Source organism: Mustela nigripes, chromosome X (assembly GCF_022355385.1).
Source record: "Mustela nigripes isolate SB6536 chromosome X, MUSNIG.SB6536, whole genome shotgun sequence".
NCBI lineage: Eukaryota > Metazoa > Chordata > Mammalia > Carnivora > Mustelidae > Mustela > Mustela nigripes.
In genome coordinates, this window is record NC_081575.1 from 30,069,463 (window position 1) to 30,085,740 (window position 16,278).

A 16,278-nucleotide genomic window follows, 5' to 3' on the forward strand; every position below is an offset into this window, starting at 1 on the left:
CAGGACCAGGAAAGGTGGGTACATGGTTCTTTTAGGAGAAAGCTCATTCAGTTAGGACCATCCCCAGTCCCCAGTCAACAGACCTGTGGTTCTGGATACACTGGGCCTGAATTCTGTTATATTGGGAATATCGTTGGGTCATAGGACCAAGGTATTGTCTGAGAAGTGAAGGGCTAGAGACTGGTTTGGAAAGAAAGCTTTCCCTCTCAGGAGCTACTGCAGTGTTTAAAGGACATGTAACAAACATCTACTCGAATGTAGCCCTCACCACGTACGCAAATCAAGTCAAGTACAAAAACGTATTTCAGATATTTTTTATTTCTTCAAATTTATCAGGAGTGACTGAAATAAAAAATATAATTTGAGTCCCATCATCGTGGAAATGGCTTTAAGAGAAAACTGCTCAGGTATTATTGCTTCCCGTTTAACCAGTAAAAGTTGCCATCGATAAAGAGACAGCCAACAGTCTGTCAAGAATGCTTAGGATATGTTCTATCATACAACATGCCTGTTCCGGGGCGGGGGGGGGGGGGGAGAAGGCTTGGAAATAACTTATGTGAACTTCTTGATTTCATCATACAAGACGAGCACGAAAGCACCACCCATGCCGCGGAGAACATTGGACCACGCCCCCTTGAAAAACGCTTTGGCGCCTTCATCGCGCGCGATCTTCCTCCAGCAATCCACTGTGCCTGTGTACATGATGTCAGCTGCAAAGAATAAAGACACGGAGTCGGTGACCAAAGGCTGATGAGAGTCCTTCCCAGACTTACGGACCAAACCAGAGCCCCGCCTCCAAGAGTGCCAATGGCAGTTCCAGGAAACTCGACATTGACACATTCGCCTGGGGGATACTGAACTACTGATGCCGTGAGTAGAGAACAGGGCTATGTAGACAACCCCTTGGCCTTAAGCTCTAACACCATTTAAGCACCCTCATTCACAGGCATCCAAAGGGCCCGCTCAAAGGCAGACACCATCAACCCCATCCCACCATCAGGAACAGACTTCATTTTTAAAGCCAGGCACCGCTAGCTTGTGGCTCCAGCTTGTCCCCAGCTTGCGCGCGTCTTTTTATCATTTGCTCCAACGGAACTTACTCCCTTTGCGCCCAGACTGCATCATCATTCGGCGGCGAACAGTGTCAAATGGATAGGAAGTCAACCCGGCAACCGCTGTGACAGACTGTGCGATCATCCAGCTGATGAAGATGTGAGTATTCTTGGGATCTGGAAGCATTCCTGAGAACAGGGAAGAGACGCTTTTACTAGAAAGCAGAGTTTTAGGGGTCTGTTGTTTCCTACACCCCCGACTCCCCCTTCCCCCCGCAAATCTCATCCCTGCGCAGAGTTTGCCCTGGATGACCACGGCTTCCTCTAGCAATTACAGTAAATCTCTGGCTCTGGAAAATCCAGCTGGCATTAACCACCTTTCTGATGAAAGGAACACAGCTTCAAAGTAGAGAGAGCAAACTTACCCTTGGCGGTGTCATAGATACCGAAGTAGGCGGCTCGGTAGATGATAATACCCTGCACAGACACATTGAAGCCTTGGTACAGGCCCCTAATGCCATCAGATTTGTAGATCTTAACCAGGCAGTCACCGAGGCCTTTGAATTCCCTTTCAGCTCCGGCTTTGCCCACATCGGCTGCTAGGCGGGTACGGGCAAAATCAAGAGGATATACAAAGCACAAGGATGTGGCCCCAGCTGCACCACCCGATGCCAGATTCCCGGCAAAGTAGCGCCAAAACTGGGTTCTTTTGTCCACGCCACCCAGGAAGATCTGCTTGTATTTATCTTTGAAGGCAAAGTTGAGAGCCTGGGTGGGGAAGTATCTGATGACATTGGCCAGGTTACCACGCCAGAAGGACAGGACTCCCTGCTCCTTGGGGATACGAACCACGCAGTCTATAATGCCCTTGTATTGCTTATCCGCAGTGATTTGCTTGCTGGCATGCTGCACCTGATAGACAAGAGGAGGGCCGACAGGGAGAGTTACAACCACGGAGAAGGAAGACAGAAATGTTATCCTCCGTATCACTAGCTGGGCTTTCAGATTAACTACTCCCCACAGCCAGTCTTCTAGATCATACAGGATGGACCCTCCCGACCCTTGGAGGCCAGTCCCCGTGGAAGGAGTGCTCTGCAACCTTAGAAGGCAGGAAGCCTCCACCCCTTTGGGTGGGGGGGCACCCTGGGTCGGACCCGTGACCTTTAGACCTGGGAGAAAGGTCATTACCTCAGACCCAGGTTCAGAGGCATCTGGGCCTGTCCCGCCTAGGGCGCGGTCACCTCAGTGACCGTGGCCTCCGCCTCGGGGTTCCATTCCGCCCCTGCTCCTCTCCCAGAGGTGACCCACAGGCCCCCAGTCCTGCGCCTGTCCGGGGGCGCCCTCTAGGGCCGGAGCGGGGGAGTGCGCCGCGAGGCGGCCGGGACGCGGCGGCGGCTGCGCGGGGGCGGACGCAGCGGGCACACGCGCTTCCCGGCGCCGGCTTCCGGCCCAGCGAGGTGAGAGCGCGTCCGCCGGCGGCGCGGCCCCCCGACGTGCCGCATGGCCTCCGCCGTGCTGTTATGTTATCTCCTTGCCGCGACCTTGAGGCCTTCGGCACGGCCAGGTGTCCCTCCCTCCAGTGCCGGCTTCCAGGCTTCGCCCTTGACCTCCAGGCCCCCGGGAGGTGGCCGCTGCTAGGCTGCCCACTCCGAGCTCGCCGCTACCCCCCCCCCCCCGGGATGCCAAGGCCCAGGCCCGCCTCGCCTCCCTCCGCCCCGACCCCTTCCTAGCTCCAGAACTTCAGGTCACCAAAGCACCTCCCCCGAGCTGGCCCTTTGGTCTGCCTCTGCGGCCACCCCTGCCCGTATCGGGCCGCTTCCCCCGACGGGACTGAAGAATTAACCCCCTCCCCTCCGGCCCGGGGGCCAGGCTTTCTGCGCGCCCCCTCCCCCACTTCCTGGTTCGACCCCCCCACCCCCCAATCCCCGGAGGTACCTGCAGCAGCAGCTTGACCCGCTCGATGGGCGCTACCGCCGTCTTGGAGATGGCCGCGGCCACTCCACCCGCCAGGAAGTCCTTGGCGAAGGACACAGCAGCATCTGTCATGTTGAAAGGAATGAGACGGGCGACTGCGGGACCGCGGTAGGAACCGGCTGGGACTCCGGGACTCTGGGGCGGAGCGAAACAAATGGCCGATTTATATAGGGCGAGCCGGCGCCCCGGCGGCCGGCGTCGGGGGCGGGCCTGGGCGGGCACCGAGCCCCGGCGCGCGGGCCCGCGGGGTGGCTGAGTGGCTCGGCACGCGGGGGGCGGAGCCGCGGAGTCGGGCCCCGGGGCCGCCCTCCCGCGCGGCGCGGCTCGCCCCAGGCACCTGCCCAGGCCTGAGGACCTAGCGGCCCCGGGCTATACCTGGGCTTTGGCCGCTGGACTCTGGGAGGGGCCTTCGAGTGGGGAGGGCGGGTGAGGTCACGGGTGTGCCTGCATAGAAACCTCTGCAGTATTGAAGGGGACGCAAAAAAAAAAAAAAAAATCTCGGTAACTAAAACAATAAGTTAATGCAATGTTAAAAAAAAAAAATACTGTGGGCAAACGACGGCCGGTCGCCGGTTTCTGTAAATAAAATTGAAATGGAGCCCCAGGGTTGGGATTAGGGTGAGGCATGTGAGGCAGGGTCCTGCAAGTGCGGGTTGCGATTCTGTCTTTATTTTAAATGGTGATAATTTGTTCTTCATGGATTTTGGCCTTACTTTTGACTTTTCAAAAATGGTGCACTAAAAATCATTTGTTGTGACTACTGAGCTCTTTGGTGCCCCTTAAGTTTTGTGCTAGGGCGGGAGCCTCATTCTTTTCACCCCAGACCTGGCACTGCTCTGGAGCTGCCCTGGGGAAACCAGGGGAAACTGGGGGGAATAGCAGGGTTGGGGCACTATCAGCGTGCCTCAGACTCTTGGTTTGCAAAAACGATTTAACAAAGATCTTCCCCGGAGTTGGCAGAGGAGAGTCCAAAGGACTCTGCTGGGGGTGGGGATATTATTTTAGCCAGAAGTCAAATAAAGAGGTTGTACTGGGAAGGTTAAGAGGCTATGTGAACTAGGTTGGCATTTAGCTCCTTGGACGGAAAGTAAAGTGCTCTTGGACTGAGTAGATTCCTGAACTCCAGAGCTTTTAGAGGAATCAATAGAATTTGATTGACAGGCTTTGTGTCAATGGACAAGTGCTTACTGAGCCCCTTAATCCCTGCGGTGGGTAAGCATTTGCCAGACAAGTCCTTAAACACCTACTTGATGGCTCGAGTGTACTCTCTTAGGTTCGGAACAGAAGCAGAGAGTATAATCCCATATCATATGTCTAAGTAGTAACACTAATATTTATAAAAATGATACCATTGCAAGTTGCAACTGCCGCCCAACCTGAGGTTGCCCAGCACAGTGAAGACACAGACAGGAGGCGCATCCTTCACCTTCCTTTCTTGCCCTCTCCCACCTTCTGCAGATCTAACTATTGAAGGGCCCAATTCTAGGGTTCGTAAGGTCCTTCATTTAGTTATACTTTGCAATTTGGAAGTCTTCCTAGGAACTCCAGCAGTCTGAAGTGATGAGCACACACGGAGATGGTTCAGAGAAGAGCAGTTTGGAATCCAGCTTTGTTGATCCTGGGTAAAACCCTTACCTGATGTTCATGGGAAGCTGCTCCATTTCTCATTAGTTGAATATAACGGTGATGCAGCTGGATACAGAAATGACTTTGCTGGAGAGTTTCAGTGATGTATATTCTCCGAAAGTGATAGTCCCTCCCCTTGCCTTTGCTGGTGAGAGAATTAACAACAAAAATAAAAATCTGCAGAGCATTTTATTTAGACGGAGGTGGTTTGTAGAATGCATTTCAAAGTAGAATTGAAAACCTTTGCAGTTTGAACTTTTGACATTCTGGTTAATGCATTTTTATTGAAGTGTTAATTACTCTATGATACCCCTTGCCTGTCACTTAGGTACCCCTTTATCTGTCTTTCACTGGTCACATCTGCTACTCCCTTTGAGCATGATGTCCCTACTACTTTCTTTTTTTTTTTTTTTAAAGATTTTATTTATTTATTTGACAGAGAGAAATCACAAGTAGTCGGAGAGGCAGGCAGAGAGAGAGAGAGAAGCAGGCTCCCTGCTGAGCAGAGAGCCCGATGTGGGACTCGATCCCAGGAACCTGAGATCATGACCTGAGCCGAAGGCAGCGGCTTAACCCACTGAGCCACCCAGGCGCCCCTCCCTACTACTTTCTATTCCAAAAATCTTTTGCTGTCTCAAGCACTTTCACATGTACTGTTGTGTCAGATTTCTATCTCACTGGAAAAAGATGCTCAAATAATTACATAGAATTTGTCCCTTCTCAGTCTTTGGGTGCCTAAGTGTAGTTTTATTAAAGATGAAATACAAGATGGTCATTTCAAAGCAACTTCATGCCATGCTTTTGCTATTTTGCTAAATCCACCATGGGCGGGAGCTTTCTTAGTTGTTTATGAGCAGGTATGTTTCAAGGAGTCAGACAGATGTTTTCAAAAGTGTCAAGGTCATAAAAGACAAAGAAGGACTGAGGAACTGTCACAAATTAAAGGAGACTAAGGAAAATGACATCTTTTTTTTTTTAAGATTTTTATTTATTTGTCGGAGAGAGAGAGTACACACAAGCAGGGAGAGAGGCAGGCAGAGAGAAAGGAGGAAGCAGGCTCCCAGCTAAGCAAGGAGCCCGATGCAGGACTCAATCCCAGGACCCCAGGATCATGACCTGAGCGGAAGGTAGCAGCCTAACCAACTGAGCCACTCAGGCATCCGAGAATGACATCTTAATACAACGTATGATCCTGGATTGGATCCTGGACCAGAAAAAGGACATTGATGGTACTATTGCTGAAATTTGAGTATCTGTAGATTAGTTACTGGTAGTCCACCAATACTGGTCTTAGTTACAACGGTTGTGTAAGATGTTAACATTTGGAGAAGCTGAGTGAAGGAAATCTAGAAATTCCTTTAAAAAAAAAAAGGTTTTATTTGACAGAGAGAGAGGGAGCAGCAGAGGCAGAGGGAGAAGCATACTCCCAGCTGAGCAGGGAGCCCACTGTGGGGCTCGATCCCAGGACTCCAGGATCATGACTAAAGGCAGCCTCTTAACTGACTGAGCCACCCAGGCACCCCTAGGAATTCTTTATACTTTGTGTGTGTATGCAAAATTTTTATATCTGAAAGTTAAAAAAAAAATTAAAAAGGAGAAAAAAAAAAGAAGAAGAAACCAGGAGCAAGAGTCCAGGAAAAATAGAGATTAATATTAATGATAATAATGATGATGTTGGTGGTGATATATGGCTGGTCAATTCATTGAAAGCGAATTCCTCCAGTGAAGCATTAGTGGGGGCTCTGTGTTAGTAACTATTATGTTTCTGAAGCTTTTTAGACTGCAGATATAATTAAGAAAGAGGGACTAAAGCTAAGGTAGGGCCTAGTAATTCTCAAGAAAAAACTAGGAAGAAGGTCAGAAATGATACTTGGGCCTCAGTTATCTATGTACCAACACACCCAGAATATAGGTAATAAAGTGAATGTAAAATGTTAATACAAGCAAGAAAACTCAATTTTATGGGTGTCATGCAAACTTGGTAGAGTAGGACTTCTGTCTGGAAAAGGAAGGGGAAACCTGGTTCCGGGAGATACCATGGAGGACAGCAGGGTAGTAACAATATACCAAGAAGGTATAATCAGTTATTCTTTGACTGGAGGGGGACAAGCATTCAGTGAAAATGAAAGGGAGAAATGAAAGTGATTGTGGTCATGGAAGTAAACAAGGAACTGCCTGGTTAGATAACAGCTGTGAATAATACTTCATAACACAGTCACATAGGCTAGAGATGGTGATCAGAAGCATAGACCATCTGAATCCTTGCTGTAAGTCTCATTATTCTGATAGCAACACATTGGATACATTCATAACTCTCTTGGTGATAATTACAGTTCTCAGAAGACTAAAGGATCAGTGAGGTCAATTGCTAAACTGGGCTTAATCCTGACAATAAATAAGGAAGATCTGGTTAGCAAAGTGAAAGTGACAAGAATCTTGGGGAAACTGACCATGCTGTGTGGGTCTGTTAAGTAGAATGCTGGGCATGGCCAGAGAGGTTAACTAGTGTGGGGGGGGGGGCGGGGGGGAGAGGGTAGACTTCAAAAAGATTGTAGAAAAGATAAATAGATGGCCTGGCCAAATACCAAAAGAGAAAGATAGCTGAAGAGGGCAAGAGATTCCAAAGATAAAATTCAAACCTGTACAATTTAGAAAAATTCAAATAAGAAACTACAAAAGGAGAGGTAAATGTAAGTGTCCTTACACATTATTCTCTGAAGAGCTCAGATTTTAAAAGTACATATGTAGATGACAGGAAGGCTGGACTTCCAAGGACAAAGACCAAAGACTATCACAAACCTCTAGGAACTGAGTCAGAAGGGCTAAAGTCTAGAATAAACCCAGGCTTATAAAATGGGATGGACCACAATAAAGGGTTCTAATGTTTTATTTATTGCAGGACAGTTAAGGATGAGGCTTTAGAGCTTAATGGTAGCGTGTATGATAAATAACTGGGGGTCTTCCTTGTCCGTGAGTTGGCAATGCCAGAAATTGCTGATGAGTCTTGAGTTGGGCCAAGAGGATGGTGGTGAGCAGATCAAGGCCTCTGCTGGTCAGCCCAGAGAGATTTATGCTCACTTCTGGATGCCGTGTTTCACAGGACATCAACAAACTAGAACATATTCAAAGGAGGCATGAGGAAAGTTGAAGTGCCTGTAAATCGTGTTGTATGAGAAATGGCTGAATATTTGAATGAGAGATACTGGGAAAGAGCTTTGGGTCAAGGAGGGACATCGTAACTGTGTTCGTGGGGCACAAGGCTGGCTCAGTGGGAGAAGCATGCAACTCTTGATCTTGGCATCGTGAGTTTGAGCCCCAAGTTGGGTGTAGAGATTACTTAAATACTTAAATAAACTAAAAAAACAAACAAACAACTGTGTTCATAATTGAAGGATTGCCAGAATACAATTAGACATTCTATGTGAATAGTCAGCACCTGCTGGTATCATGAAGGTAGACTTCAGCTGAACAAGAAAAGACTTTCTAAAATACGGGCTACTTAAAGGTGAATGGGTTGCTTTATGATGTGGGGGAACTTCTCATTGCTGGAGATGTTAAGAGCTGAGGCAGAAGGACCACTCGTTAGGGACACTGTAGAGGAGATAATTGCATTGACGGGGAAGAGTTCTGTACCCTTCCAATTCTAAGATTCTGTGTATCTTATTCTTATTCTTATGAAGCAATCTGTGCCTCTCATGTATTCTTTGTATCTCTATAAATTTGAATGGCTTTGAGCATCTGAATTTGGGAATCTGGGGCCAAATAGGAAGAGAGAGGTAATTTAGCCCAGTGGTCAAGAGGGTGGGCTCTGGAGACACACTGTGGGAGTTCAAATCCTGGCTCTACCACTTGCTGTCAGGCCTTGGGTAAATTGCTTAAACCCTCCAAACGTCATTTCTTCCAGTGTAAAATGGTAGTGATAATAGTACCTATGATTCCAAGTGTTCCAGGATTTCGTTTCCTTTGGTGCCTACAGTTCTTGCTCACACCACTTGGAAGAATGAAGAGGTAGACCAGATGAAGAGTGGTGGGCAGCAAAGCCAAGTTTATTGAGTGATAGAGTACAAAGCTCCCGAAGAGGAAGGGGACCCGAGAGGATTGCCACCAGAGTTTCTAAGTCTGGGTTTTTTTGTGTGTGGTGTGGGGGGAGTGGGGGGGCTTGCAGATGGGCTGTTTTAATCTGATTAACTCTCATGCACCTGTCACCCAATCAGGTTTTTGTCACCTGCCTATCACGTGGGAAAGGGTGGCAGGCTTCTTCCAGGGTGGTGTAAAATCCTTGGAAAGGTGGTTTCCTTTTGGGGCGGGCCCCCTTGTCCCTGCCTGCCTTTTAGGGACAATTAAACGAGATAATGTATGCATAAACAGTCTGGTACATAGTGAGTGTTCCGTACACGTTAGATTTTATTAATACTAAATAAACACTGAGGCGCCTGGCTGACTCAGTCTGAAGAGCATGTGATTCTTGATCTCTGGTTTGGGAGTTCAAGCCCCACAATGGGCATAGAGCGCACTTAAAAAATAAATAAAAGATTAAAATAGTATGAAGAAAAATACTAACTTAGGTTGACCTACTCTGAGTTTTTTTTTTAAAGATTTTTATTTATTTATTTGACAGATCACAAGTAGGCAGAGAGGCAGGCAGAGAGAGAGGAGGAAGCAGGCTCCCCATTGAGCAGAGAGCCCGATGTGGCCCCGATCCCAGGACCCTGGGATCATGACCTGAGCTGAAGGCAGAGGCTTTAACCCACTGAGCCACCGAGGTGCCTGACCTATTCTGAGTTTTAATGGGCAAATCACTCCAACCTTGCTTAAGTAGGGCAGTAAGCCAGTTCTCAGTCCCAGGCGAGGACCCTACCTGTAATCTGGTAACTAGACCAGAGACCATTTAAGCAGGATTTGAGTGTCTAAGAGGTACCCAGAAAAAGCACTGTTGGTTTTTTGACCTGGCTTGCATTTGTGGTATGGAAGGCTGGTGTTTGCTGTGAGGTCACTGAGGAGAAAACAGTGCTTATCATCTGTTGGCCAATCTTCTTATATCTAGTCTCTTGTTATTACTTCAGCTTCTGGAACAGTCTTGCTCACATCCAGGTTTTTTTTTTTTTTCCCTTAAGATTATTTATTTGAGAGAGAGAGAGAGAGCAGAGCAAGTGAGAATACAAATTGTGGGGAGGGGCAGAGGCAGAGAGAGAAGCAGGCTCCTCCCTGAGCAGGGAGCCTGGTGCAGGAATTGATCTCAGGACCCTGAGATTGTGACCTGAGCCAAAGGCAGATGCTTAACCGATTGAGCCACCCACGGACCCTGAAGGCATCATTTCTTACTTGGACTTTGTAAGTCTTTTCTACCTGGTCTTCCCATTCACAGCCTTTCTTCCTTCTGATCTATTATCCACACAGCAACCAGAGGGATATTTTTAAAGTGAAAATCAGATTATATTGCTTTTGCACATAAAAAACCTTCAATGCCTCCTGACTGCATTTAGAATAAGGTCTAACTTTTTTGGAAAACAAAAATGATTTTATTTATTTATTTATTTATTTGAGAGAGAGAAAGAGAGAGCGTGCGCATAAGAGATAATGAGAGGGAGCATGAGTGGTGGGGAGAGGGGCAGCGGGAGAGGGAGAAGCAGGCTCCCCACTGAGCAGAGAGTCCAAGGCAGAGCTCTATCCCAGGACCACGGGATCATGACCTGAGCCAAAGGCAGATGCTTAACCCACTGAGTCACCCAGGTGCCCCCAAATCTAACTAATTATTATGGTCTCGACAGCCACATATGATCTGGCCCTCTGTGCAGCCTCATCTCACACACACTCTCCCTCGCGCGCCACACTACCAGTCTTTTCCCACTACTCTTAGCCCCTTTGCACGGTCTGTTCCCTCTGCTGGAATGCTCTTCTCCCCAGCTCTTTGCACAGTTGGCTCATTGTCATCTTTCAGGTGTCATCTCTGATGTCACCTCTCAGAGCAGCTTTCCCTGACTCCCTGACTTAAAATATTTCCCTCACTCCCACATAATCCTCTGATAAACTGCCCTGTTTGTTTCTCTCATAACATTACAATTTATAATTACCTGACTCGCAGGTTACCTTATTAACTGTCATCCTTCTAGAATATAAGCTCTACGAGGGCAAGGAACTCATATCCCTTCTTTTCATTTAAAACTTAGCTCAAGACTCATAACTAGCTCTTTTCGCTTATGATGATTCCTTTCTTTTTTTTTCTTTATATTTTAAGTAGGCTCCACACCCATTGTGGATCCCAGTGTGGGGCTTGAACCCACGACCCTGAGATCAAGACCTGACCTGAGATCAAGAGTTGGACGCTCAACCGACTGAGCCACCCAGGCGCCCCTTTGATGATCCCTGTAATCACTGATTCGGTAGGGAGCCCCTTGTTAGTGTTATAGACAGTTGCTACTGCATTATCGTGTCTTTGCTTGTATTTGCTTTGTAATCAGACTCATTTCTTATATGTAGGGATGTTCTGTCATTAAGACTGCGCTTCTCCTGGGTAATGTTGCATCACACTTCTTTTTTTTTTTTTTTAAGATTTTATTTATTTATTTGACAGACAGAGATCACAAGTAGGCAGAGAAGTAGGCAGAGAGAGAGGAAGGGAAGCAGGCTCCCTCCCGAGCAGAGAGAGAGCCTGATGTGGGGCTCGATCCCAGGACCCTGGGATCAAGACCTGAGCTGAAGGCAGAGGCTTTAACCCACTGAGCCACCCAGGTGTCCCTGCATCACACTTCTTAATCCTCCTCCTCAAGTACTTAGTCCAGCTTGGTGTACACTGTCAGCCACAAAAGCAGAAAAGAAGAAGGCTCCCTTCACACCCCCTGAGAAAATGAAAATAAGCTGGAAGTTTATTTTTGGAACAAGACTAGAGGTTTTTTAAAAGCAATTTATTTATTTATTTATTTATGTCATCTCTACACCCAACATGGGCCTCAAACTCATGACCCTAAGATTAAGAGTTGCACACTCTTCCAACTGAGCCAGCCAGGAGCCCCCTTCACCCCCCAAAACCCCAGAGTTTTAAGAGCTGTCCTAAAATTAGAAAAATGAGGGGTGCCTGGGTGGCTCAGTGGGTTAAGCCTCTGCCTTTGGCTCAGGTAATGATCCCAGGGTCTTGGAATCGAGCCTGCATTGGGCTCTCTGCTCAGCAGGGAGCCTGCTTCCCTTTCTCTCTCTCTCTGCCTGCCTCTGCCTATCCGTGATCTCTGTCTATCAAATAAATAAATAAAACCTTTAAAAAAAAAGGACAAAAAAAGAAAAATGAGGCATTCCTTTTCCTCACTTAACTTTATTGAAAAAGCCAAAACTATAGCTCAGAAAACATTCCTGTGTGTTACAGTAGCAAGAGTGTGGCTAGCCATCTCATAACATGGGTGGAAGTATACACAGAGATATTAACATGATGTAAGTAACCTGAGGCTAGGAGTTTAGATCTAGTTTAAAAAAAAAAAAAAATATATATATATATATATATATATATATATATATATATACAGATTTCAGAACTTTAAAAAACATTGTTCACCTCAAGGAAAATGAAGAGTTCATAAACAGGACTATTAGCGGTGGGTAAAGAATTTGCCACCCTCCCCACTGTAACAGCTTGGGCTGCAGATGAGACCTTCCTGTGTGTATTAACTGCTATTCCTTTGCTAGAACTCACCTTAGTAACAAATGACCAAACAACCTTTTTCTTTGGAAAACAAATTTAACAGGGAAAAATATGTGGAGCATCCTGAAAACCTGTGTGTGTGTGTGTGTGTGTGTGTGTGTGTGTGTGTAAATTAATGATTTACTATTACTGTGTTTTAATGCATAGGTAGGCACTATTTGAAAAGAGGTTGTGTAAATTTGACAGGAGTTCTCAAGGTGGAACAATCCAAAATTCGATTTTTTAAAAGAGTAGAGATGATCAGCCTGAAGTGTTTTTGTTCAGTTCCATTTCTCTTTTGGATATGCATGTCAGATGTTCTATTTGATCCTTTTCTAGGCAACTGGGACATCTTGTGAGAATAACTTAAGTTGACTAAATAATTTATTTTCAGGGTAGGCTTGCAAAGCAAGTTAGAAAGGCAGAGAATTCAGGCCACGTCAACTGTACATGACTTCAATTGGAAGGAGGTCTTTTGGGGTCATTAATTAAGTGGTCACAGTAACAACTGCCTTGAAAAAAGATTCCTGAAATTTGTAAGCTTGAGATGCTTCAGGTTTAAAGCATCTCAAATTTACAGCATCTTCAGATTTAAAGAAGGATGGTTCCACCATGAGAGAGTGAGGACTTGTAAATGTTAAAGGTTTTAATTTAGTTTCTTTTAAAAAAAAAGATTTATTTATTTATTTGAGAGAGGGAGAGCACACACAGAGGGAGAGGGAGAAGCAGGCTCCCTGCTCCTACGCGGGGCTCCATCCCAGGACCCTGAGATCATGACCTGAGCTGAGGGCTGTCGCTTAACTGACTGCACCACCCAGGTGCCCCTTTAATTTAGTTTCCAATAAGGCATAATTTACACTATAGTGTGCACACTCAGAAGTCAGCAAACATTAGGAGTTTCAGAACAAGTGTGCTGGGAAGACTTGGGTGGAATGGAGCAGCGCGAGGCCAGTGTGGGTCAGTGCAAGCTGCGACTGTGTGGCTGAGCTCCTGATGTGCTATTTGCTCAGTCGCTTCAACGACGTTTCACTTGGAGATCATGGCCATTGCCTTTCTTTGGTGTTGTGTAAGTTGCCTGTTTACAGAGTGTAAATCGCACGTTTTGCTAATGCTGGGTTTTGTGGAGCTATCTGGTGGAGTGCCACCATGCAGTGGTTGTGCTGGGAAGCTTTCCCATGGCACCAGGACGTGCGTTTGGAGCTTGGAGCTGGTATGTGGTGAAATCTTCCCATTTCCAAGAGTGGTAGACGGGAGTTTCCTCTGGTCACTCTGCGCACGCACAGTTATGAGGTTTTTATGATTGTAACACGCCTTCGGTCAGTACACTTCTTGTTCCGGTCAGTTTTAGAGAGTTGGTTTTTTAGACTTAAGCTGTCCGGTTTTGAAGAACTTTTTAAATTCCCGCAATTCCTGGGGCTTCAAACTCTGATCCACCCCAGGGGTTAATTTATAACTCAGAGGAGACACAATGTAACCATTTTGGTAAAGACAGATCCTCTTGCAGAACTCAAAGGTGCCAAACATAACTCCAAAATACGGAACTATCTGTTTAAAAAGAAATGAAGATCATGTTAAAATCTTAAATAAGGTCAGTATATCTGCAGTCAACCTGGACTGGGGTAAACTGAGGTAAAGGCTGGGAACAACACAACATCATTCTTTTTGGAATCGGGGAAGACGGCAGAATGAAGGCTGGCACGGTTTGGGTCAGGGAAGAGGAACAGTAGCGGTTAAAGGGAATACACTGCAGAAGCATGGCCCGGATTAATATGCCGAGGACAAGCTGACATTTGTGCAAGATTAGCCCAGGGTTCTTAACCTTTTTTGGGGAGGGGCATGAAATTCCTTGGGAATATGATGAAAACTATGCATCCTCCCCCAGAGAGATGCATACATGCCTATACCTACATGTTTTTTGCGTACAATGTTAGGCTGGGAGATTATGTTCCCCTTAGAGGTCCACGAACCCTCATGTCAGGAGCCGCTACACTAAATACTCAGCTCCTCTGGGATCGGGTGTCTGGTGCCCCACCACTGCACAGGGGTCCCTCTCTCTCAGGGGTGGCCACCAGCCTGCGCTCACGGGTCTTGTGCGACTGTCAGTGCTAGATGGCGAGGGGGGCGGGGAGTGTCCCCAGGCAGCCTGCAGGGGAGCGGCAGGGGAAAGGGCTAGAAGTGGAAGAGGCAGGGAAGCGAGGGACTGATGGTCCCTCTCACCTTCAGCAAGTTGGCCGTCAGTCCATTCCAGAGCGCCAGGACCCCCTGGGCTTTGACTATCTGCCGGAAGCAGTCCGCCGCTCCTGAGAAACGCACATCTACTCCTCCATGGTGGGGAAGGTGTGGACTCTGAGCCTGGCAGGAAATACAGAAGACGGGGATGTGGTGATTGCATCACCAGGAAAGAAATGTTCTAGTCGGGGAAGCCCAGGTCTCAAGCCTGGGCACTGGTTGCTATGCATCCAGCAGAGATGCCCGCCAAGAATGGCTGCCACAGGGCCCTTGCTCAATGGGCTCACAATGAAGAGTAATGCACAGCCAAGTCAGGACAATGGGGGTGTCACCCTATTTGGGGATCACCCAATTGGGGGCTTATTTTGCTCGGAAGGAAGCACCCATTTAGGACTGTCGCTTCCCCACCTATGCCCTCTGGACATGATAAACGTTCTCCTGTGCCCTTAACCTTTTTTAAGGTTAAGGTTAAGTCCCTCCCCTGGTCTCCTTGTCTTAGCTGATGGCCCTTCCATGAAGCTGTCACGCACGGGCTGCTCATTTTCCCACATCCCGGATGTCACAGGGTGATGAGCAGAGTGATGGCAGCCTTCTTCTAGCTCCCTCTTACTGTTCCCAGACCCCAATTACTTCCCTGTCATGCCCCAAGGTCCCGGCTGGGGCTCCCATCCCTGACCACACTCCTTGTCGCCGCTCTCATCTCTTGACCTCCTGAAAGTCTTCTCTGTTCATCTGAGACCTCGCCGCCTGGTGGCTCCCCCTCTTCCAGAGCCACCGATGACTTAGGGAACGGGCATCTATAAGACAACCCATCCCACACCCAGTTTCTGGACCTCAACCTCAGTGACCCTTACTTTTACGCCTCTTTGGCCACCCACAACTTCGGCCATTTCACGGACTTCATCATGACTCACATAACTATCCTGACCAATCATCAACACGCTCCAGCTCTGAAAGGAACATTTTTGTCCTTTGGTAGAAACCAGTTTTGGGATCAGATGAAAGCACTTTTCAGTAGCCCATCTCTATATAAAACTGACATCTGTTGTCCAGGGGGAGGGGGACAGCCCCTCAGAGCTGGCTTTGAGGAATGGCGTCAGGGTCACACAAAGCCTCCCATATACTTTGGTTTGTTTCTGAAACGTCTGCTTGAGACTAGCACAGCATTCTAGGGAAGTGGAATCAGAACTTTCCACGTGGGAGGGGCGCCTGGCTGGCTCAGTCAGAATCTTAATCTCAGGGTCGTGAGTTCGAGCCCCAGGTTGGGTGTAGCAATTACTTAAAGAAACAGCAACAACAGCAACACCTTCTTGCATGTGGGAGAGGCAGTGTAGTCTAACAGTCCGGAAAGCAAAACCTCTAGAGTCAGATAAGTCAGAGCTTAGCTCTGGCTGCTTCATGTATGCACCATGGGACCCTGGGCCCTTACCTAACCCTCCTGAGCCTCAGTTTCCTTACTCACAGTACTTGCGTCCTGGGGCTGCTGTGAGAATTAATGAGATATGCATGTAAAGCAATCAGCCGTGGCAGGCACATGGTAGGGGTCAGTAGGTATGAGCTAGCATTGCTATTACTATTACATAGAAAGTATGCTAAATAGGGGCACCTGGGTGGCTCAGTCATTAAGCATCTGCCTTCGGCTCAGGTCATGATCCCCCGGGTCCTGAAATCGAGCCCCGCATCAGGCTCCCGGCTCAGCAGGGAGCCTGCTTCTTCCTCTCCCTCTGCCCT

General features: G+C 47.6%; 2 protein-coding genes across 2 annotated transcripts in view; both read right to left on the reverse strand.

Moving 5' to 3' along the window:
• Positions 1-300: 300 nt before the first annotated feature.
• SLC25A5 (solute carrier family 25 member 5) lies at positions 301-3,189 on the reverse strand. The gene is made up of 4 exons (XM_059386012.1): positions 2,988-3,189; positions 1,478-1,964; positions 1,101-1,241; positions 301-710 (listed from the first exon to the last, which is right to left on the reverse strand). Exons 1-4 carry the CDS (start codon positions 3,096-3,098, stop codon positions 553-555), a joined length of 897 nt encoding a protein of 298 aa, XP_059241995.1. The 5' UTR covers positions 3,099-3,189; the 3' UTR covers positions 301-552.
• Positions 3,190-12,165: 8,976 nt separating this feature from the next.
• The window catches only part of SLC25A43 (solute carrier family 25 member 43), a 42,237-nt gene continuing 38,124 nt past the window's right edge, over positions 12,166-16,278 (reverse strand). Inside the window, exons 4-5 of the mRNA XM_059385507.1 lie at positions 14,536-14,670; positions 12,166-13,863 (exon numbers count right to left, since the gene is read on the reverse strand). Coding sequence (XP_059241490.1) covers positions 13,663-13,863; positions 14,536-14,670 — 336 coding nt within the window. The 3' untranslated portion in view covers positions 12,166-13,662. The remainder of the gene's footprint in view (positions 13,864-14,535; positions 14,671-16,278) is intronic.

Bases quoted from the DNA above. Each gene is read 5' to 3' on its own strand.
- SLC25A5 (XM_059386012.1), bottom strand. From the start codon at position 3,098: ATGACAGATGCTGCTGTGTCCTTCGCCAAGGACTTCCTGGCGGGTGGA. The intron at 1,242-1,477 runs GTAAGTTTGCTC...CCCTGTTCTCAG, and splicing joins TATCTATGACACCGCCAAGG to GAATGCTTCCAGATCCCAAG. The intron at 711-1,100 runs GTAAGTTCCGTT...TATTCTTTGCAG, and splicing joins GCAGTCTGGGCGCAAAGGGA to CTGACATCATGTACACAGGC.